Source organism: Solea solea, chromosome 15 (genome assembly GCF_958295425.1).
Source record: "Solea solea chromosome 15, fSolSol10.1, whole genome shotgun sequence".
NCBI classification, from domain to species: domain Eukaryota; kingdom Metazoa; phylum Chordata; class Actinopteri; order Pleuronectiformes; family Soleidae; genus Solea; species Solea solea.
Window position 1 is genome coordinate 10,025,473 of NC_081148.1, and position 23,782 is coordinate 10,049,254.

At 40.7% G+C, this 23,782-nt stretch overlaps 2 protein-coding genes across 4 annotated transcripts in view; one reads left to right on the plus strand and one right to left on the minus strand.

The window, feature by feature from the left end:
• The window catches only part of akt3a (v-akt murine thymoma viral oncogene homolog 3a), a 52,807-nt gene extending 44,929 nt beyond the window's left edge, over window positions 1-7,878 (plus strand). Inside the window, exons 11-14 of the mRNA XM_058651258.1 lie at window positions 103-317; window positions 917-1,004; window positions 1,670-1,772; window positions 2,515-7,878. Coding sequence (XP_058507241.1) covers window positions 103-317; window positions 917-1,004; window positions 1,670-1,772; window positions 2,515-2,600 — 492 coding nt within the window. The 3' untranslated portion in view covers window positions 2,601-7,878. The remainder of the gene's footprint in view (window positions 1-102; window positions 318-916; window positions 1,005-1,669; window positions 1,773-2,514) is intronic.
• Window positions 7,824-23,782, minus strand: part of sdccag8 (SHH signaling and ciliogenesis regulator sdccag8) — a 42,133-nt gene continuing 26,174 nt past the window's right edge. For all 3 annotated transcript variants that reach the window (XM_058651257.1, XM_058651255.1, XM_058651256.1), the window contains 3 exons: window positions 22,649-22,780; window positions 8,521-8,647; window positions 7,824-8,232 (listed from right to left, as the gene is read on the minus strand). In XM_058651257.1, coding sequence (XP_058507240.1) covers window positions 8,197-8,232; window positions 8,521-8,647; window positions 22,649-22,780 — 295 coding nt within the window. In that variant the 3' untranslated portion in view covers window positions 7,824-8,196. The remainder of the gene's footprint in view (window positions 8,233-8,520; window positions 8,648-22,648; window positions 22,781-23,782) is intronic.

Genomic DNA, 23,782 nt, shown 5'->3' on the forward strand with positions numbered 1-23,782 from the left:
CAAATAAAAGTAGAATAAAAGCAGATGTCCTATAAAACAAAATGGTCCAATTTAAAAAAAAAAGCAGAACTTGCATATCTGCGTTTTCTGCTCTCTCCTCAGGTGCTGGAGGACAACGACTACGGTCGGGCGGTGGACTGGTGGGGTTTGGGCGTGGTGACATACGAGATGATGTGCGGCCGACTGCCGTTCTACAACCAGGACCACGAGAAGCTGTTTGAGCTCATCCTCATGGAGGACATCAAGTTCCCGCGCACTCTGTCAGCCGACGCTAAGTCGCTGCTGTCTGGCCTTCTTATCAAAGACCCCAACAAAAGGTGTGTGTCCACGTCTGATTCATGTCAATGCATGTGGTTTGTTTATGTAGTTGTGTTAACTACCACTGGTTAATGGTGAGACTGCAGACTGTAACAAGTACAGGACTCCTCTGCGCAACCTCTCCCTTTAACAAGTGCACCAAGGAAACTACAGTGGCCTTCACGTACCACAACAATGTCACACTCTGGCCAGTTTGCCCATTAAAGTACATGTAAAAGTCTCATTCTGAGGCTACAACAACCAACCAACAATTTTGTTGAGGAGGTATAGTTTGTAAAATTTAGCAACATTTATTTTTGCAGCTGATTTATACTCACGCATCCCTTCAAAGTGTGTTGAAGAACCTATGTAGCCTTATGTTTTTGCATCAAAACGCAAAGGATGTTTAGTTTGTCCATTGTGGGCCAGTGTAAACACACAGTGGTCCAAAATGTAAATATAATTATATAATTTTGTTCATTTTTATTTTATCTTCAATTTTCTGCCAAATTAAAATAATTTCACCTACATTTTACACAATGTACCTTTAACAAACATCATGCTTGTAAAAACATTTTAAAATGTTTACTCACATTAAATGTTTTCTCCTCTCGTCTAGGCTCGGTGGAGGACCAGAGGACGCTAAAGAAATAATGAGACACAGTTATTTCTCTGGTGTTGACTGGCAGGATGTCTATGATAAAAAGGTATTAAGCAGCATCATCATCATCATTATCATTTATTCTTCACTTTGTCACTGTTTTATTTAAGTCATAGTAACTATTATTATATGTCGTAGCTATTTAATCCCAGCGTTTGCATAAACTGCCGTGCATTTTAGTCGAATTTGTGTCACCAAGCATCACAAAGCTTATACTGCACACTGTACATTTCCTTCACCCAGTTTGGTGGAGAATATTCCCTTTGGATTACTTTAAAGGAAAGCTTAGACAAGCTGCAACTGTCTGAATAAACGTAGAGATACTTTACACTGCTTGAATTTGATGTATTTTATTTTATTTGACTACAAATGATGTTAAATTGTGTTCCTTATTTTTTCCATGCTTTTATGCCTTTTTACTGTAAGCCCCTGTGAGGTGCTTTCTCCATAATTTCCTGTATGAAAAGTGCAATTCAAGTCGAGTTTATTGTCTTGTCATGTTGTTTCTTCTGTTGGAAATTCCACTTCTTTGCCAAACCAACTGTCTGAATTTGTCTAAAATGAAAAGACTGTAAATCCTCCGTTGTTTGTGCTACAGCTTTGCATCCTGCACCAAAAGCAAAGACCTTGAAACAGCAGCCGTCGTCAGGTCAGGTTTTACTGAACCTTAATCTCTCCTCTCTCTGTTTCCTCCTCACCTCTTTGGTCCAGCTCGTGCCTCCGTTCAGGCCTCAGGTGACGTCGGAAACAGACACCAGATACTTTGACGAGGAGTTCACAGCCCAGACCATCACAATCACTCCGCCAGAGAAATGTGAGTCCCTGCCCGTGTCTCCATCTCACACGTGTACACACAAACATATGCCCCGCGTTTAAAACTCGACAAACTCTCACTTTCCAGGATTTACAGAGCTGTAAATATTCTGTGTGAAAGAGACGAATATAGAAATAAACAGATTGACAGAAAAAAGAAAAGTTCCTCCTCTGGTTTGGACCGAGCGAGTTTATCAAGTGCTCAAGAGTTAAATCATTAATATGATGTAAAACATAAATGTACTGTACAGTATGTGTTTGTGTTTATAAACTGAAATCACTTGTGTTGATAAAATATTTAGCTGCAAGTGAAAATAGTGGATAGTTTTACTCACTGTGATACCTGCAGTTTTATATTATCTATTACTGATTTCCTGTGTTTCTTCTTCTTGAATTAACTGGGGAATAAACACAGGCAGAATAAACGGCCGACTGTTTATTCAAGTGTGTGCATAATGGTCCTCAGGGCACATGTGGCTCTTCACAGCCTTTTTACATACAGATCCCACCATTTGAAAAACGTCCCACACTGAATTATGCATGAGAGGAACCGACTATAGTGTAAGGTTCCACTTGTTTCGAAAGTCATGTGTGAGTTAGAATCAGGATTGTGTCGTGTTTGATCTCAGTACAGAAAAGTACAAACACAGTGTTTTATCACGTTGAAGCATAGTTTGGGATTATAACCTCAGCAATTTGGAGATTAATGGTTTGTTTCTTTCCTTCCTCCCTCCCTCCCTCAGTTGATGAGGACGGGATGGACTGTCTAGACAACGAGAGAAGGCCGCACTTCCCACAGTTCTCCTACTCGGCCAGCGGGCGGGAATGAACGGTCCATCGCGATGACATCATCACAGCTGGTCTCTGAGGTCATCAGTGTGGGACAATAAAACAAAACAAAACAAACCCACAGCTTTGGACCGACCCAGAACAACATTGCAACATTGACGTGAAGGATTTTGCCCCCCTCCTCCTCCTCCTCTCTTTTTCCACCTCTCCAGTTCTTCTCTCTCTCTCTCTCTCTTATTTATTTATTTATTTATTTATTTATCTCTCTTTAAAAAGAAACCTCCAGGCTAAATTACGCGTCAGCGCTGCACTGCATCCCCAGGTGATCCGAGCTGTGGTTGCGATCACTTACTGTGTAATGTCCCTTTAACAGGAGCGTCACCGCTGGCCTGCTGTGCTTTGATGACGGCGGCGCAAACCGAACTCTGAAACAACAAACCCGTTCTGACAGAGTTCAACAAACAGCCGACGCTTTTTTTTCTTAAAGCCGACGTTTTGTGCGCTCCAGCTTTTTAAAGTCATTCAAAGCCAAACTGCCAGCTCTGGTTGTACCTCAGGCTCCAGTCTGATTTCAATCCTCACGTAAATCCTAGTCTGTGATTGATCGAGGCCGCCTGGCATTTTAACAGAAACAGTCGTCATCAGTGAGCAGAACCACACACACACCTCATGTTGTCGAGCAGGATTTGACTCAGGTTTTGCTCAGTGCAATTCATTATTATCGTTGCTGCTATTTCAACTACTACAGGTACTACTACTGCTTAGTCTACTACCATAAAACTTCTAAAACCCGGTGCTACACTTATAGCTTAAAGCTGCAGGTCATTATACAAGCAACACATGAAGCACGTGTGTCAGTGTGTCGTCATGTTTCCTAAGGTACAGCTGCTACACATCAACAACCCCTTAGATGAAGATGAAGTTTGTGTGCGTGTGTGTGTGTGTGAGGTACTGTCATGTTAAGGGTTTGCGTCTCAAAGCACAGCATTTCAGGAGGATGAAGCGCCTAAACCATGAGCTTTACTACATTGCCCACAATGCAGTGCAACGACATCCATCAAAGCAGAGGAGAAAAAATGAGAAGAAGACTTAAAAAAAACAACCCGCCCCCCAAATTCTTTCTTTCTTGCTTTTCTTTTGGTCGTTTCCCTGCTGCAGGTCCCTCCTGAGTTTCCGTCTCCTCTGTCACTAAAGGGAAAACTAAGCGGAAGTGATACTTTGAAAGCTTTACTGTGACATAATTATTCTGGTGGCTTTGGGAACCACACGGCTTGTACCTCTCTCCGTCTCTGTCACTGTGCAGGAAAAGGTCAACTGCAGCAGGAACGGATTCACCACAGAGTGAATGGGAGTGCGAGTGTACAGGTGAACAGCTCCATGAATGATACAATATGAGATATTTATAATGTGATAATTTATGACCCATCGATGAGTAACGTTACCGTTCATCTTCTGTTTCTTTTTCCTGAGTTTTTTTTTTTTTCATGAAGGATTTTAAAGAAAATATGGGTTTACACCAATCACAGCAAGAGGCTATAACATATATTTGTTCTATTTATTGTTCAACTCATCAGTTTTATATTTAACTTTTTCTATTGTTATAACATTATTCTAGAAAAAAGAAAAGAAAAACATTATTACTTAGGGCTGAGAGAAGAAAAAAAAAATGGCTAAAGAATGTAGGAGGGAAAGCAGATCGCCTTCCTGCTCCATCGTTTATTTAAATGTGTTTGTGTTGTTTTGTGACCAAAATGTGACGGGACACGTCAAAGACAGAGGATTGTTTAAGGAAATGATAAGAACTTATTTATGACATTTTTTAACTCGTTCAAAAACCAATGTCCTCCATATTTAAAGGTCCAGTGTGTGACTATGAGACTACAAATTATAACAAAGAGTGAAAACAACTCCACCACTCACCCACAGACTGTATGTAGTGAATGGACGTCGTCTTCCAGGTTTCCTCCTGAAGCCAAATATAAAGTGGAAGTTCGTTGAATGTCCACCAGGGGGCGACTCCCTTGGTTGCAAAGAGGAGTCGTGAAGTGTTGAATGGAAATCTTTGGGAAAATCTCTGAGCCTCCTTCTCAAGTAATCGGAATAAAACAGTCGATCCGATGATGACTTCCTGGTCTGGCGCTATCACGTGTCTGAGCCACGTAAAACGTGACATATTTCCGTTTTGTTACTGCTGGGTTTTCATTCCAAAAAAATGACCAAACAGGAAAGTTACAGACGCAGATGAGGAGGAAAAATTATGTGGAATAGTGGAATAGTTCTTTTTCTACTTCTACTTTCGGAGAATTCGAATGGCTTCATTTGATTTTGCGTCCATTCCAATCCTTTCTAAATGAATACATTTTGCATGTGTCGTAAACACAGCTCTAAACAGTAGACATTGTTGACAACTGTTCACATCTCTGAACTTCCACGATATCAAGGCTTCAAGCGGTAGTTCATATTTCTATGGGTGAGGTCACGACAGGTCAGGGAACTACGGTGGCCTTCACACACCAAAAGTTGTTTACATATAAGTTTGTCTGTTTGGACTAATGTGAAAATATCCATCATATTTACACATATATATATATATATATCCTTTTATAAGGTACGAAAACCAAAACAAGCACTTACATGAACATACGTATGAGTCGTATTTTCAATTTCAAAAAATTTGCTTCTACATCTTTAATCTTAGTGCAGGTGTGTGTGTGGTTTAAGTTCACAGAAGGGAGAAGAGGAAGTGGAGCCGAGAGAAAACAAGTGCAGCGCAGATGTCTGAATGTAAAGGACGGGGAAAAAGAAAGATTTAAGACTTTACTGTAAGTGTGTTAAGAAATGCCAGAGGAGAAAGTGTTCGAGGAGAGTTACGAGTGTGTGAGAGGAAACCATGTGAGTTTTTTGGGGAGCAGTTGAGATGAGTCTCTCCTCTGTCTTTCAACGTGTCCTCTCATTCCTGTTTGTCTGCGGTCATTTTTGTCGTCATGTCTTCCAGTCTGACCAAGATTTTCAAATCTAAGCCGGGTTAGCCTTGTGGTTTAGCTTCGTATAAAAGAAAAAATAATTAAAAATAATGTTAAAAAAAACAAACAAAAAAAAAACTTGACATCGAGCACTTAACAGAAAAAAAACAAATGTGAGGAAATATATTTTTAAAAATCGGAAAAAACCTCAACAGCGTCACGTGGAAGACGTCTCCGACAATATCCGGACGACATGAATCACGAGGAGAGCGCGAGGGAACGCGCTCCTGTGAGAGAGAGAACTGCATTCCAGTAGATTTATTTGAATGTTTTTATTATCATCGGCGATAACTTGAATTTATTTCTGTTTAATTTATTTGATGTTTTGTTCTGGATGTTAGCAGTGAGGGGGTGAAGTCGTGTTTGATTGCAGTTTAACTCTTCAGAGACCCTGCACTAAAATAAATGCCTCCCCCTTTTTTTCTTTCTTTACAGAGAACTCTTATACGACACGTTGCCTGTTTTCCTGCTGCTTTTACTCTTGCACATCCATTAAATTGCTATTAGATAGCAGAAAGTATAAGAGGACGGCGCTGGCCTGCGCGCTGTAGCGCTCCTCTGTCCGCACCACCAGGCCTGAGTCAAAGTGGCTCTCAGAACTCTTATGAAAAATACTTTTCTGTGATCAATGACTGTCTGGCACAGCTGAAGCAACGGAAAAAAAAAGTTCAAAATAAGTACAAATCACACCCAGCTGGCAGCCTCCACAGGCTCAGGCTAACGCGCCCAAGTATTTGGAAGGATTTCAGCTTTGATTTGACCCAGGTCTGCGAGCGACTGAGGAGTTCTCGCTGTATGTGCGCGCTTACCGCCAAATTCATTAGACACCAGAGTTCATAAAAATGCCGCTTTGTATCTTTGGCCACAGACAGCACTTTCCACATCCACTTTTTGTATGATTCTGCTCTGCTTTAAAGGAAGATTGCTTTTCTTTTTTGCTTTTTTATGTTTGTAAGAAAAAGACACATTTTTAAAGCACATCTCCACTCCACATAATATATACTACTGATCGCTTTGATGCTGCTTTGATGTTTAGAGTCGCTGAGACCTGGGTGATTGTGTCCCTGCATAGAGCACTGGGAATTAAGATCTGTGGGATTCTTTTTTTTTAAGGAAACTGATCAGTGTGTTTACACTGGAATTCACAGAGCTCTGAATACAGCACCACTCCTTCCTGTTTGGCACTTAATATCAAACACTCCTTTATCAAACCAAGTTGACTTAGTGGCTGATTCAAAGGTCAGAGACCAGGAAAACTTAAGTGGAGAAAGAAGAGCTGAGTGATCCTCTTCATACATGTGGGTGTGCACTAAAGTATGAAGCAGTTGTGGGCAATTGTCAAGTTATTCAACTTGACTCATTCCCACCAAACGGAGGTTTGTTAAACTGGATGAAGGGATTCAGTTTGAGCCTCCTCACAGCTTCACTGTGTCCCTCCACCACTGGCGTGAATCATCAATGCGTGGCGCACTTCTGACGGCGTCCACTCTTAAAAGCTGCTGCTGCTGCTGCTGCTGCTGCTGTTTGTACTCTTCATCTATCACACAACACATCTGACTCCAAGAGTGTTTGGATATTATGTAAAAATCCTTTCAAAGACCTTCGCTGTTCGAGTTGATTGAGTCCGTTGTTAATGAAGCAGCGGCGTCGGCCAAAAAAAACAAAACCACTCTGCACTGCCTGGTTTTTAATGCAGATAAGAAAAACAGCTCCAGTGTTTGGAAGGATTTCTGAAAGTGTTTGACCTCATGTCTGCAACAGAATCCCTCCCTCCTCCTCCTCTCTCTCTCTGCTACTCGTCTACTATCATCATGTTATTAACATGAGCAAGCATGAGATGCATTCATTTAGAAACAGCAAACAAGAAGAAAACAAACAAAAACAAGAAAAAAAAACAGCAAACGTACAAATATTAGAAAGTGTAACCGTTTTAATTTCATGTCCGTGTCCATCTAAACTGTAGCTTTACAGCTGGACAGCGACCAGCTGTTCGCAGAGCGGGCCGTGTTCCCATGATGCACTGCAACAGAGGTTGACTCTGGGACGGTGTCGCGGGGGGGGTGGGGGGAACTTTGTACATCCAGAAAGATTCACAGAGAAAGGCAGATCAAACAGCCTTTTTTTTCTGTCAGGATACAGCGCTGCTGCCACCGAGGCCGCCTCAATACCATCAACATGAAGCTGTTTTTTACACTGTACATCCTGAGTATTTTTACACATAAAATGTATATGATAGGGATGCACATTATTTTCCTTCTTACAGACGGCTTCAATAAAGCACTATGTCAATCTGCAGCGACGCTGTCGACTCTTTGTCTTACTTTTCGTGGCCTTTTTTTCCAGCTCAATTAATATGAAAAAATAAACCAAATAAGAAATATGAAGATTTAAGGCTCAAATGAAACACTTGTTATAATGAAAAGGCCGTTGTATCAGGGCATTTGGTTCACCGATTATTTTATTTCATTCTACTATTAAAACTATTAAAGTGCAACAAGCCACTCACATCAAGTGAAAAAATAAGATAACAAACACAGTGCACATACTGTAGTTTCTGTCTTTCTTCACCTGCAGAAGAGAAAGGGGGAGATGAAGAGGAGGCAGACGGGACACTCATGTGGCCGTATGGACTTTTCTCATGTGTGGGAGCTAGAAAAACAAACACAGAGTGTAAAACTGACATGTCAGCGTCAAACAGGCTGAACATCACGAGAGATGAGTCAGGACAGAATACACACGACGCGTGTTTTTCTCAGCAGAACGAGAACCTGAGTCACGAGGAGACAAAAGTCTTCTCAGTGATTTGAATTTAGCAAAGTGACAACTATAACATGGTCCCGCGGGAGGGGAGAAGACGGCATCTCGAATGTATTTAATGACAGCACAGTGAGTCACACACTCCTCTGTGTGTGTGTGTGTGTGTGTGTGCGTGTTTACCTCTGAGCGTAGGTTGTGCAGCTCCTGAGTGAGTGTGTTTCTCTCGTGTATCAGCTGGTTCTGTTTGGCCAGCAGCTCACACACTTGCTGGGCGCTGCTGTGACAGGAACGGTCCAACTGCTGCAGCCTGCAACACACACGCACACACACACACACTTACTCACAAAAGAAGTCAAACGTAAACACTGATAGAGCTTTCACAACTGTGATGAACGCGCAGGACTATAGGATCAAATATTTCCTTCCAAATTACTTATTTCTAGTGCGCGTTGTCATTAAGTACAAACATGTTGTAAATAAATAAAAAAAATCATAGGATATAAACAAAGCACATAAACTGCCGATAACAATCCACACAAATGCAACAACCGAGGAGGAACTTTTAATTTAAAAGTGTTTGAATATTGGAAGCTTATTTGCTGAAAATAAAACATTTTTAATTATTCATTTGTACCTTCACAGCCCACCAGGGGGCTGTGGGCCACACTTCACTGGTCTAGATGGAGTGTGAGTGTGTGTGTGTGTGTGTGTGTGTGTGTGTTTCGAGGGGCGGGGATGAGATACTTCCCATCAGGAGCCTATTATTTCATTCTCCATCCATCCGTCTATTCATTCAGTCATCTCGTCTATGAACTCATTCACACACAAAAACTACCCATCTCTCTCTCTTCCTCACATTTCACTCACACAGGAACACAACACGATGTCACACTTGGCTAAAATGGCGTAGAAATAACTGCATGTAAACAGCACATCGATACAACCTGGGACCAAAGAGACAACAAGAAAAGAGCCAGGACAATGGTGGACATTCTTTAAGACAAGTTTCTGATTGTCCAGGGCAAAAATCACACTTAAAGCCACATGACAAAAGGCACAATTAGTAAGTTATCGATAACTTTTTTCCACCGTTAGAAAACATTTTCTGGCTGGAAACTGAAGTTTGTAAACTGCTGCATCAAAGTCCATTAAAATATTCAGCATTTTCAGCTCCTGTGTGTCCCCACGAGCTGCTGGTTTACTGCTGCCTTGCTTGGTAACTTTGTGCTACTTTGGTAAAATCCAAATAAAGGGTTTCAAACACAGAAGTCACAAAATAACATGTTTGCACTCACAGATGGAGGCAACAGTGGATCAAATCCATGAAAAGAGAGGTTTACAAAGTGACAGGAGAGTCTGTGGTTAAGTTGCTAAAATCACGCTTGCTCCCACGGTTTCAGTGAGGTGGGAGTGTCTGAATTCCAGGCTGTTCCAGGTGACGACTTACATGGAAACATAAGCTCTGACTTTGTGTCACTAACTTATTCACCTGCACTTCAAAAAACCTGTTAAATCACTTTAAACACGGTGGAACATGTGTGGAGCGAGGTGACAGTTCACAGACACTCAGTCTGACTGGGATTATCTGCTTATCAGCCTCTAACATGAAAGCAAAATCCATAAATCTGTTAGATATATATATAAAAAAAACATTACAAAGAAAAAACTGCTTTGAAAACTTCTACACTATGTGTCGACATAAAATTACAGTGAATGTAATCGCTGGCTGTTTCAACAGGTTCAGAGGGAAGGATGTGTGGGATAAAGAGGAGGAGGATGGAGGATGAGAGAGTTGTGGCTCGGGGCAGAGGGAGACACAGAGAGGTAGCTGGGGGGCAGACAGATGCCCCTGCCCTGCTGGTCATGTTGGCAGTGTCGGGGGCTGCCTGTGTGTGACAGACGGGGGGAGGCAAACATCCCAACTCTACACAATCTGCTCCCTGCCCCCCCCACATTGTCCTCACTCTGCCCTGCGCTGCTTACACCTCAGGGTCTAATCCCTTTTTTTTCTTCCTTCCTTCCTCCACCATCATCATCATCATCAAGTGCCTCAGCATGAGTTTTCATAACCATGAGCTCCATCCTCTCTCAGCCACAGTCAGCCTGGACGCTTTATCTCAGACCCAGAGGCTCAGTCCGGTCCTGAGGCTGAGATAAATACTTTTTTAAAAGAAGAGAGTAAATATTGCACAGTTAGTGAGTAAAATGTATAATTTGCAGTTAAAATGCTGATTCAAAAGCTTCTATGTGTAAAGGAGCTGAGAGGTGACACACTTCCTGTCTGGGGAGCAGAAATCTCTCGTTATAAAGTGGACATTCACAGTTCACCACTTTTTTGTGTCCAATACCGACATTGAAATCAAAAACTTGAGTATCTACTGAGACCATTAGACCGTTTATGAACTACGACGCTGTTAACAACACATTTGTTAACAGCGTCATTTCAAAGACATAATTCTCCAACTGTGCAACAAATATTGTTCTCCACGACTCCGTTAAAATGGTTTTGCTGATTTTTAATTACATTTTTACAGTCTGTCATAGGGAAAAATGCGATATATAGGATTTTTGGATTGTATCGGATTCTATATTTTTATCCGTCCGATATCCGATCCAGTGATTATGACCAGTATCGGACCGATACTGAGGGTGTGCTGACTTTCTGCAACTCAAACACAGTTGATGTTAGAAACCACACGAGATACGTAATTGCAACAGAGTTGGAGAAGCTTTGCTGTGAGAGAAGAGGAGAGAGAAAGAGAGTGGAGGAGTTACAGTGAACAGACGGAAGATCGACAAAGAAAACTCAGTTAAGTCTCTAAAAACAATGCTGTTTGAGAGGAGAAAAACTACTGGAGGAGATGGTGTTATTTGAGTCACCAAATTAATTTGCTAATTTTTTTTCACAGCTTCTTACTTTTACTTTTTATTATCTATTTATAGTAACACATGCACACAAACGATGATTCACCTATTTAATATACTATTCAAAACAGGGACAAACATGATCGGTTACTGAGGCTATGTGTGATACAATAAAAAAGATCTACTCCAACGACCTAACACGTGACGCATCAGTGGACGTCACGTGCGTTTGCAGATGTGATGACATGACAAGAGATGACAAGAGATTTCTTGAATACATCTTGAAGTTGCGCCTCTAAAGGTGAAGACGCTGTAGATCTCACAGAAGTGGTGAGATTTACCAGGGTCTTTGATTGCATCTCATTAGCTGCTCCCATTATTTCAACATGCTGTGAAACTCTCAGGCAGTTAAGACATTAAGAATATTTGACCAATAAAACAATCAATATTTGAATAGCATTTCTGCAAGAAATCTGCTCATCCTTCATTCAAAATAATATTAGGTTCCATATATTCTGAATGCTGGGTTGTCTTCAGCAAACCTGATACACACACACGCACGTACACACACACACACACACAGAAAATGTACTTACTACTGCAAGTGAAGACACAACTGATTAAGTGCAGAAGCTAATAGGTGTATGTACACACACACACACACACACACACACACACAGTGGAAGACCTAAAGGTCAGAAATGGAGCCTGTTAAAGTTTGATGAGGAGCGTGTTGTTGACTGAAAGCCTTCATCTCCACACAACCAAACTAATCCTTTAACACCTAAGCCTCAAAATGTCCGTCTGGACTTTATTGCTTATTATAACCATAAAAGGGCTAGAAATGATTTTGTGAGGGAGTGCTTTTGTCCTTTAATCCAGAATAACCTTCAGTATCTGGCAGTTTTTTACTGCAAAGGTGTGTTAACAATTTAAAATGAAGAAAAACACTGTGACACACTCGGTGTTAAAGGGTTAATCTGACTTTGATATTCATACTTTGCCTGTGGTGATAAATGTGACTGTGCCGACGATGTTTATTCACTAACTGATGCTTATAGATAGACAGATATCGACCTGCTACAGCAATGAAAACAGAATTCCCTAAATCTTTAAGTATTCATGGTCTGATCCATAGTGACCTCATAAGGATAAATCAACTCTCTAAGGTGAGTTTGTCCGGCCGACCATAAAGAGAGAGAAAGAGAATGATTCAAAATCAAAGCAGCAAAGAGAGACATACTGTAATGACTGCACTCAGTCAGTAATCCTGGAGTCCCAGTCACCAAAGACAACCAAGCTGAGTTTCCTAAATCTGAGTCATCAAGTTTGAGTCTGAGTCGAGTTAGAGTTGAAGTCGACATCACTGACAGAATTGTTACTCATTCATTGTTTCTCTACTCTGTCATAGGAGTTGAATGTTAAGTCCTTATACAATAAGCATACAATTCAGCTTTCTTTAGGCATATCAACACTCTCAACACAATAACGGTACAGCATTAATACAACAATATTTTAGTATTGTATTCCAAATTAATATGCCATATTATGAAAGATAAATTAAGCAAAAACAAGGACCTGATCTTGAACTTTTAAGTATGAATCAATAACAAAATGAGTCATAAGTCCTGATTTTCACGTCCTGGACATGAATACTACAACAGTCTGTAGTAAAACAAGAATACTGACTCAGTCACTGTAACAGTGAGACTCATCTCACTGTTACATGTTTCAAACATCTGTCTAACATGTGGTTCACAATTCAGCCACATAAAAAAAGACAGGCATCTATCACCACAGGTTAAAATTTAAATTAAATAATGACGTGCCTTCATATAATGCTATTTTAATATGTGTTGTATCTGAGTAAAACTAGTCCTTTTAAACAGTTTTTTGTTCTTTTTTTAATTTCCAGAAACTGAAGCATGATGCAGTGAAATATCACATGTATGTTCTTCTCGATTCAGAGTGAAACAGGTAGAAAGGGTCAGCAGGGTCTCAGGTAGAGCAGTGTGACACAGTGAGCTCAGCACAGGTCAGTCAGTGAGGTCGTGGCTTGAGAGGTTTAAAGCAGCCGGAGGTTGTTAAGCTGCAGGTTTGTGTAATGTAGAAACTAAAGCTTTGACCCTGACAAACCCTGACTTCCTCTCTCACATCCTATCTCACCTTGCTTACCCCACTTCAGCGGTGTGTGTGTGTGTGTGTGTGAGAGAGAGAGAGATTACAGTAGCACTCCTTACTGCAGCCAAGGCAAAGAAAAATCCAATAACTGGCCTCTATCAAGTGGTGCATTCATTAATTAGGGTTTAACATGGCTTAATGCTCAGGCACTGCCCTAAACCCACACACACACCTGCCTCTGCCCACAGCATGGTACTAGTGAGGAGAGGAAGGAAGTTTGGATTGGACTGATGGGCAGACTGATAAAGAGTCAGATAAGTGGATGTAGGTGAGGAGGATGTACAGTTGATAGAAAACCAGGGTTGACAGTTTGTGGTGTCGGTGACGTTCTGCTCGTGCAGAAATGAAGAAACAAAGAGGCTGAAGGCTCCACTTCCCCCCCACTGACCCAGTGAAAGGACACCACCTACTGGATCCCAGTGTTAACACTCACACATTTTCTCAATTATGCATTAAAAAAAACTACCTGAAACGGAGAGAGTGTCCTGTGTTTTCCTTCTCCAGCAGACATAATAAACACGAGTTTTGCTGGGAGGCAGTTTGCAGTAATTTCCCCCGACAGCCCGATAATCAAACTCTGCTCACAGTCTGCACCTCCACCGCAGCTCTCTCCATTGACTGCTGCTACTGAGGAGATTAATTACAAGGCACACACATCCACGCCGCTACCTCTCTGTGGTGTACATCAGTCGTAGCCCAAAGCTAGTGTCTCTAAACTGTTGCCAGTGTATATGTGTCTTGTGTGTTTGCATATTTATTTACAGGTGGAAGCATTTTCTCCTAAAGGGAGAGCGCTAACGGCATGTTAGGAGAACATAGAAAGAGTATCAGCTCTATCAGCCAAAGCACCATATGAACATGTTATTTATGTATTTATTAAAAAGTTGGTACAAATGACTAAATTAGCCAGTGTGCAATGCTGAGTGTGTTCCTTTTTAATCTAAATGTACTATATGACCACAGAAGCTATACCTTTTGACCCTGTCAGTTCTTGTGGTGACTGTCACAGTTACTTCTCTTCGGAGCTGCTATAGTAACAGCATACCAGTGGTCAAAAAAACACAATGATAACAAGTATTTTAATATAAACGCACGTGTGTGTGGTTTCTCTATTGCTGTAACAATTTGCAATCAGTTTAAATGATAATCATGATATAATATTATTATGATAACACGTTTACCAAAATGTTGTGGAAAATATAAAATATAATGAAATGTGTTATTTCTGCAATGTTCTCACTCCCCACAGCCTTAAGTGTTAGATGTTTTTTTTAAAAGGAACCAGACACTGATAAGTTAGCCTGACATTTCTCAGATGATACACCAAACTATTTTAACACTTGACTATTTGAAGATGCGGCTTCACCAACAACTTATTTGACACAATTGCTCCTTACGAAAATAGCAGATTCATTCTGAAAAGGCTTCCTGACGAATGTAAGACCATTTTCTGACCAATGACAATTTGGTCAGACAATCGAAAAACCACCGATCGACCGGTCGCACAGAAGACTGCGGCCCTTTGTGTTGCCCTGTCACAGACAAGAACAAATTATTAATTCAATTATAAATAACTAAATCAATTCATTAAATAAGTCCTTTATCAGTCCTGCAGGGGAAATTCCTTCTCTGCATTTAACCCATCCTCCCCTAGAAACCTTCCTGGAATTAGGAGCAGCGGGGCGGCCACTGAGCATCGCCTGGGGAGCAACGGGGGGGGGGGGGGGGTGTTGGGTACCTTGCTCAGGGTTAGCGCAGCCCTTTTTTGACCTGGTGGGGACTCAAACCAGCAATCCTCCGTTTATAAGCCAAGTCCCCTTTCCACTTGGCCAGAGACATGAACATTTAATATGTCAAACAAAACGCAACAACTCTGACTTAAAGATAATGGAAAAAAATCTTCACTATAAACACTAACATTGGACTAAGTGAAATTGTGTACATGACCGCGTGTGTGTGCGTAGCATACACAGGGCCTAGGGTGTGTAGAATCCAGGCAGACGGCCTTGGCTTGCCTGGTTACAACAACACTGCCAGGGGCATGAAGGCTACAGCTGCCACACTCACACTCTCACACACACACACAAAACCATATTTCGCCCAATCCAAGGCCCAACCCAGCGCTCTAGCTAAATCTTGGCTAGAACACAGCTACACTCAAGAATGTGTGTGTGTGTGTGTGTGTGTGTGTGTGTGTGTGTGCCCGAAGGCCATACCCCCTCTTCCTCTCTCTACCAACCTGTCATGCCAGTTGTTGCTCTTGCTAACATGCACATTTGGCATAGAAACACGATTGGTGACACTGTGTGTCGTGATCGGGATGAGAGCGACACATGTTCCCCAACTCTTGTTTGGTTTTCTTTTCATTTTGTTGTTTCATCTATCCGTGTCGCCGTTAACTGTTGTGTCCACAGACTGGACTGTGTGATCACTTCCAGAAATCAAACTGTTTTTATGCAGGGAAAGCAAAAAAGAAAAAACTTGTGGTTTTTAACTCAGTGAGCAGCTCACAGTTAAAATACTTTACTGATTTGCTGCTGTTTTGGGGTTTAGTTTAAATATCAGAGAGTGAATATTGTTTTTGCTTCCACAACTTTTAACATTTAATCATTCACTCTCTGACTTTTTCCTTCACTACGATGATTATATTTTTATTTGCTACTATCTTGTCCATTTGAGTTTTGGTGTTCAGATGTTTTATTGTGAAGGGCGTTTTTTTATTATTATCCATAATTAATTGATTCGGCTCCAAAAATGTGAAGCTGATTTATGTCAGTGAAAATGTCTATAATGACATTTATTCTTTTAAAGAACATAAACCTTTAGTACTTAAGGACTATACCAATGTTTTTTTAATGATTGATTGTTTTGGAATGTTGTCGATTTGTGACATCTTTAGTGGTGTAAATTAAATTAAATTGATTTAAAAACATACTGGATATATTCGAAGGATCTTTACCACTTCTATACATTCTTTTCACCCCAGTATCATGGAAATAAAATGCAAATTAAAAAAAAACATTTGAAACATATGTTCCATTGACCTTTAAATGTGTAAATGATACCTTTAACAAGACGGCTAATTAACGGATTTCTCAAATTAGCTCAACACACAGCTGCACGTTGTTTCCCTACAAACAGAGGTCATGATCTGAAACCTTTAAAAAAAAAAAAAAATGACTTTACATTTGGTGATTTCTTTGATGTAAATTGGTTTTTGACACCTTTGGATTTTTTTTTGTTAACAGGTTATTTTCATCCAGAAGTTTCACACCATCTTTGTACGTCTTTTCCTCCGTCTGGATGAGAGAAAAAATGAATGACTAAAAGGTGACAAATGGAGAGAATTGCTCCAAATATAAACCCAAAGACTAGAAAACTTAAAAAAAAGTTAACCAGCACTGGGTTTCTGAATTCTGCAGAGACCAATGTTGATTCATATTTTTTTTTAGTTTTATTAAAGCAGAACTGGAAAGTGTTTAGTAAGGATAAATATAAATATCTCCTTACCCTGACTTTAAAAAACAAAGCCATAAACAGCTCTGAATGAGCACTGCTGGTTTCAGTGCTGCTGCAGGCTGTTATATCATCTATTCAATGTCAAAAGTGTTTGGTGCTGTGAGGAGTGGGACTTTTTTTTATTTATTTGTTTTATTTATGAGTCTGCTGATTGAGCGTTTGCTTTCCTGGCATCAAAGTGTTTCAGCTGTTATTACTTTTGCCATTTTTTCCTCAAGAAGGTGCAGGTGTTTGTGCGCGACTTTTCTAGTTGGAGTTTTATGAAGTAGTGTTAGCGAGTGTCACTGACTGGGGCTCGAGATGTGATGCTTTGCACAGTTAACGCTCCAGCTTGCAAGCCTCTGGCAACAGCCTGACATCTGAGCTGCAAATCTGTGCGTCTCTCTCTCTGTGCATCTGTGTGTGTGTGTGTGTATGATAGAGCTGTAAAGCCACCGTTTGACAATGCTCTTTCAGCAGGCCGCCCTGCATTCGCTCCCGGCTGCTGAAGCCAGCTGGGTAATGCAGCGACAGAGACGATTAGAAGAGAAGGACAGGAAGATAAAGGAGGAGCGAGGACGACTGATCAGCGCCACCTTGAGGTAAGAACGTCAACTTGAGAGGAGAAAAAAAGATGAGAATCATGTATGAACTGTGATTCAAAACGACTTCACTAATTCTTACACTGTGCATGCATTAATGCTACTAAAGATAATAAACATGAATGGTCACATTTTCCAACAGTATCTCTCTTGTCAGAATATTCAGAAAATGTATTCAAGATTGTGTGTTGCAGAGAGTGAACAGTAGCAGCTTAGAATAAAAAAGAGATAACTTCAACTCATCAAAAATGTATGACATCCTTTACTGCAATTTCACTGCAACAACTTCAAGGAAACACAACATAATAAAGTCAATGGCCTGTGGTTTGGTGAAAAATGTAAACGCTGGATTTTTTAAAAATGGATAAAAAGAGTGAATAAGTAAAAATAGCAGTAAAATGTGAATCATAACGCGGTGGCAGCAGTGATTTTATTAATAATTTGTGGGACGTGATTGTGTAACGCAGCTGGGTTAAGTGTGGAAAAGCTGCAGCTCACACTGGGCTTTCTTCATCATCGTCCCTGTGTCTGGTTTTGCCACATCTTTCTTTTTTTGATCATCTCTCCGAGATCACGCACACAGCAACACATTACACGCACAAGTATGAACATTCCTGCGCGCACGCACACACACACACAAATGAAGGCTGTCCTTTTACCTCTTCCCTGCCAACTTAATTTGCAAATGAAAAGTTTTGCGAGGAGCGCCCCCTTTTACTTCTGGGGCATGGCAGTACACCGAGTGTTTGGGGGGGGGGGGGGGTAAGGGGAAAGAAGAGGGTTCAACAGAGGGTGTGTGTGTGTGAGTTTTTGTGTGGCAGGAGCCCAGATGAAGCAGCCCTCGCCCAGGGCTTGCTGTTCGCCTGCGGTAGCGGCAAGCCTGTTTCCATCTTCCCCAGCCCGCCGTGACCATTTGTTCCATTAACCAATCTCCTGGAGCCTGGTGCAAAATCACACACACATCCACACCATCGCACACACACACACATCCACAGACATACATACTTCAACAACTGCTTGCACAGCTCAGGCTACACATGGCCCTCTATCCCTCCTCTATCCTTCACTCCCTCCTCTGCAGTTGCTCAGATGCAATCACCATCTTTCTCCAAGGAAGCCATATGGCCCAGTGAAGCCTGTGGATCTACAGGCACATCTGCGTATATGTTGCTGCTCTCCTTAAAGGGTGCACAGTGAGCTGTGGGCTCATATAAACCCTCACACATACGTATCATACACACACACACACTGCTGTCACATACAGTATAAGCAAGCATTGGTGTTATGTTGGTTTGTCATACATGTGTGTGTCTGTGTGAGGGAGACTGTGTATGTGACCTAAGCGTGTACATGAGTAGTGATAATTGGTGAAACAGCCTGCGAACAGCTGCAGGGTGAGGAAAGGTTGTGTGGTGTTTGGTACAGAACGCTGAGGAGAGGAGAGGAAAAGAGAGGAAAGGGTCGTAGAGAGAGATAAGAAGGGGACGGAGAGGGTGAGAGGGCAGGGGCAGTTAGGTTTTGAAAAACTGGATGTAAATCAGGAACATAAAACATTGTCTAACATAAAGCATTTTTTTTATACATTTCCTCAAAAATCTGATTTCGTTTTTTTTTCTTAATGTAATCCAGTCAAAGTTAATATTCTCCTCTTTTAATAATCTAATTGCACTGAGAACTGTTGTTGCAAGACAGATATTAATCTTAATCTAAATTTCACTAAAAAATAAAACAAAATAAACCATTATTATATTCATTAGCTTTACAAATATCATTTGTCTTTACAGACATGGTCTCACCACAATGTTCCTCCTCTTAAATCATCAACACTTAGATTTTGCATTTGTCAGAGTTGTTTCAAGAATTCCATTTACTATTGAATTTGCATCCACTCCCTGCACGGCATTTGCCTTTTAGCTTCTGTAGTTTATTTGATTTGCTTCTATATACTATATAAGAAATCAATTATAACTACAAGAGGTTACCTGATTTATTTTTCTGTGTTTCACCAGAAAAGTGCATAACTAAAATGAAATGTCAGCAATGAAACAAAGATTCTAACAAACAAAAAAAACGTATACACATGTAACTTAATAGGCTGCAGATTAAGATTAACAACCTTCAAAAGATCATTTACAATGAGTGGCTTTGCATCTCCACTGATTTGCTGCTTTCTCTTTTCACCCTCCACCCTCCGTCCTGTCCCTTCACTTCCAGGAGAGGGAAAAAAAACCAACAACACAGAAATAGTGAAATAAATAATTAAATGGTGCAGCAAAACATTGTGTGCTAAAACCCCTGTGTAGTTTGGCAATCAGCTTGCCCATGTAAAAATAAATCAAGCTGATTTTCCAAATGTTTTGTGCGTGGTGCGCTGTTGCCGCTCTTCGCAGCACAGATTGCAGGCCGATGGAGAGGCTGTGGGGAGGGGCGGGGCGCTGGATATTAAACCCACTTGCACCAGCTTGTTAACACATACACCTTAACCCCCGAGTGGCACAGCAGGGCGCCCAGCGAGCACTCGGGCCCTGCAGGGACCAACTAACATATAACTAACGTATAGATACTCACAGAGGATTACACGGGACATGCGCTCTATTCAGTATGAGAACAGTGCCATATGTAGAGTAGAGAGAGTCGCACACATGCTTATACGAGAATGTGAACACGTGCACATAAACACGGCCGCAAATGCACATGAAACACACACAGTAGAGATTTACAAAGTTCTATCAGACAACATAATGTTCAGTCCAAGTAAGACGTAGATAGATAAATCCGTCAGGTTGATTAATCAGGACTATATTCACCTTTTTTTTATAATCTGTGTCAGTCCATTATTATTTAAATTAAATATCAAATATTTATTTGAAAATGTAGCTCATTTTAATGTTTAAAATATAAAGGTGCAACCGAACCAAATTGCAGATTGTAGAGACAAACTATTTTTTTGTTTATTTAAAGGGCTGTTTCGCCCATTTTTTTCCCACTCAGTTAAGTGAAGAATTCATTTTAAAATGATTATGATGCTGCTGTATTTGTTTAATTCACATTCTAAAACAGAGGAGTATATTTTTTATTTGTTTTATTTTTTAGATCTTTTACTTTTTAAACTTAAAACACACTGAAGAGCAGTGAAGGAAGTGACTTTGATGTCAAATTTTTGTCAGATATTTATTTCCTTCGATTTCAACTTCCTCTGTTGTCTTGCATCTCAGATCCACTGTCTGACGTTTGAATAACACATTTATCTCTGGAAATTAGTAAAACCAAACAATATATTTTATGGGTGAAGTGGCCCTTTAAGTCAAGCCAGTTTGTGTATAATTTGTTGTTACTAAAAACGTTCCTCCTTCTAAAAAAAATATGTCAGACATATCGAGCAGCTGCCCTGATTTCTAAAGATCGGCATCAACATCGACCATAGAAAAACCCATATCAGCCCATCCCTAGTCTGCTCTTATAAATACTTTGGATATCTTAGTTTGATTTAAGGTTATTTATACGACAGATAATCGTACATTAATGGCAGAATCTGGCACCTGAGTAGGATCACATACAGACAAACTTAAGTACCAGCTGCAACACGGATCATCATAAATGTGAGTCATACCTCTGCCGTCTCCCTCTCTCTCCCTCTCCCTCATTCACAGTAAGTAAACTAGAAATGTCAAACTCCAGAAATACATGTAGATACTGATGAAAACTCACTTGATAGATTCACAAACATTCACACTTTTTGACCAGAAAAAAAAAAATATCTCTAATAATCAAATATAAATTGTGGTCAAGTGGTTTAATCATCACTCCAACAGTGACCTCGTGTACAACTGAACTCAAGAGATTTTTAAATATCAGGGGGATTCATCAACCAAGTAAGTGTCAAAGCAGAAAATAAAACTCACTAAATGCCAAGAGTGATTATTGTGGTTCAGATGGGAGAAGAGAGCAGTTTAGGTGCCAACTTCCCAGCCAATCCACTTTTGGCAGCCAGATTCCTACTCTGCTAAACCTCCAGAGAACACGCAATTGCTACACACAGACATGCACAGACACACACACAAAAAATACCAATATAGCATATGTGCAGATACATACAGAATATTCAAACTTCACACTCCTTGACAACTTCGATAATTTCTTCTTCTTATGAACTTCACGAAAAGTTGCACACAGCGAGGAGACAGCGGTGACTCTGGAAACTTTGTTTTTTGGCTGCGTTCGCCTGTCGACAGGTTAACACCAGTGGGTGGTCAAGAATATGTGGAGAGCAGGAGAGAAGGGTGGGGGGCATACGTGTGTGTTTTTATGGGTAAAGCGAAGTTGGGAAGGTAGAGACCTTGCAGAGTGGGGCTACAACACCCACACCCCCTTTCCTGCATTGACAGAGCCAGGCTGTGTGCCAGGCACCCCATGGAGCCATACACCAACTGGGCTCAACACTCAGGGATGAAGAAACCCCCGCATCAAGCTCACACACTTCACACATGTATGAATACGATAGCAGAAGCGAAAGATGAAGTTTTATCCCCAGTTATTATAAGTCAATATTTCCGTTAGCGTTCTCTTTCTGTAATATAGTGCACTATGGGCATTACTTTAAGTTTAGCTAATCAAAAGAACTGTACAAATGCTACCAAACCATTCACAATGTATCATGAATTAGCTCCTTGTTAACCTAATAATTTATTTGAACCATGGAGAAAAGAAGCATCACAGCCATCTGATGATATATGAGCATTATTGTCAAGAAAAGCAACAGTTTTTCTGCATTTCATGAGATATGCGGAGAATGAATGTAGGTACCCAGATCAGTGACCGCCACAACAATCTACTATCTATAATTCAGGTGAATTCTTAATAAGAGATTCTTAAAGATGCAAGTTGCTGCTACACAGATAGCAGGAGGTTGAGTGGAAAAATAAAACAAAAAAAAGCCACTAAAAATACTATTTCATTTAATAATAAAATCGTTTTGTTCCAGATATTGATTTATACATGAAAATGGTTTTCATTCAATTAAACACGGGAGTAAAAAAGCAAACGTAATCATAACTGAAACACCCACACACACACAAACAGCCCAAAATATGATAGAGAATGTATTTTCAATGGTGTATGAAGAGTGTCAGTATTTGGGTGTACTGTGTGTTTTTTTTACGCACCTGTCCTTCATGCTCTGATGCATGTGGCCGTGTTGGACACACTGTTCCTCCATGTTGGAGCAGCGAGCTCTAAGACTTTTGACTGTCTTCTCTAGGTGTTGCTTCTCCATGGCCAACTGTTCCAGTTCACTCCTGCACACACATACACAATTGAAATAATGTTTACACTGTAGTAACTCTGTCCAACATGTTACAAACGCTTGGTAAAATTAGACAAACAAAAAAAAAACATGAAATATTCATTTCAATATAGGAAACAAAACTAAAGATTTTTTGAGCACAAAGTTCTATGGAGTAATCTTAACCACTACTCTACTGGAAGCCTTGAACTCCAATTTTCTGCTTCGCACTCTAAAACCCAAGGAATCAGTAGGAGCAGAGCTCATGCTGCACATCAGTGAGTGTGACTCCTGGAACAATGTTGTCAAGTGGTTTCTTATTCATTTTGCTGCAACTGTCTCAGTGCATCTTCACCATCCAGCAGGACTTTAACCGCTACACTAAGCTTACACTCCAGGAGCTCAAAGAGCTCGAGGCACTAGACACACTGACAGCGCACTGCTGCTAAACTACATTTACATGCATACACTACTGCTGAGTGTCAGCATATATGTGAAGTCATACAAAGAGACTTTCAAGGTGGTAGTTAGAGTGACATATATAGTCTGGCTGTGTGTTGCTACTGATGTCAATGCATTAGAAAATAGTGTGCACATGTCCTGTAGCTGGTGAGGCCAGTGTGGTCTGTCAGGGCCAGATTGGGGGCTGTCATGTGACTAATGTGCAGCACAGCTCCAACAGCTGACAGGACACTGGGCCCAGGGTCACTGTCACACACACAAATGTACCACACATACATACATAAATACACACACATGGACAGCCCAGATGGAGAGCTGTGGAGGCCTGCTGTGACTACTGTAGCATCAGGTTAACGAGAAAACAGGTCAGACTGGAAAGCAGTATGAAGTATGTTGACATGCTCTGTCCAAACAGCCTAAATAGATGACGCTTTGTGTCCAGCAGAACAACACAGCAAAATGAACATATGTCCATGGATAAACGCATTATTAAGAGAGAAAAATGTGAGAGAACATTTTTACTGGAATGTTCAAAAAGTTTAAATGTGACAAA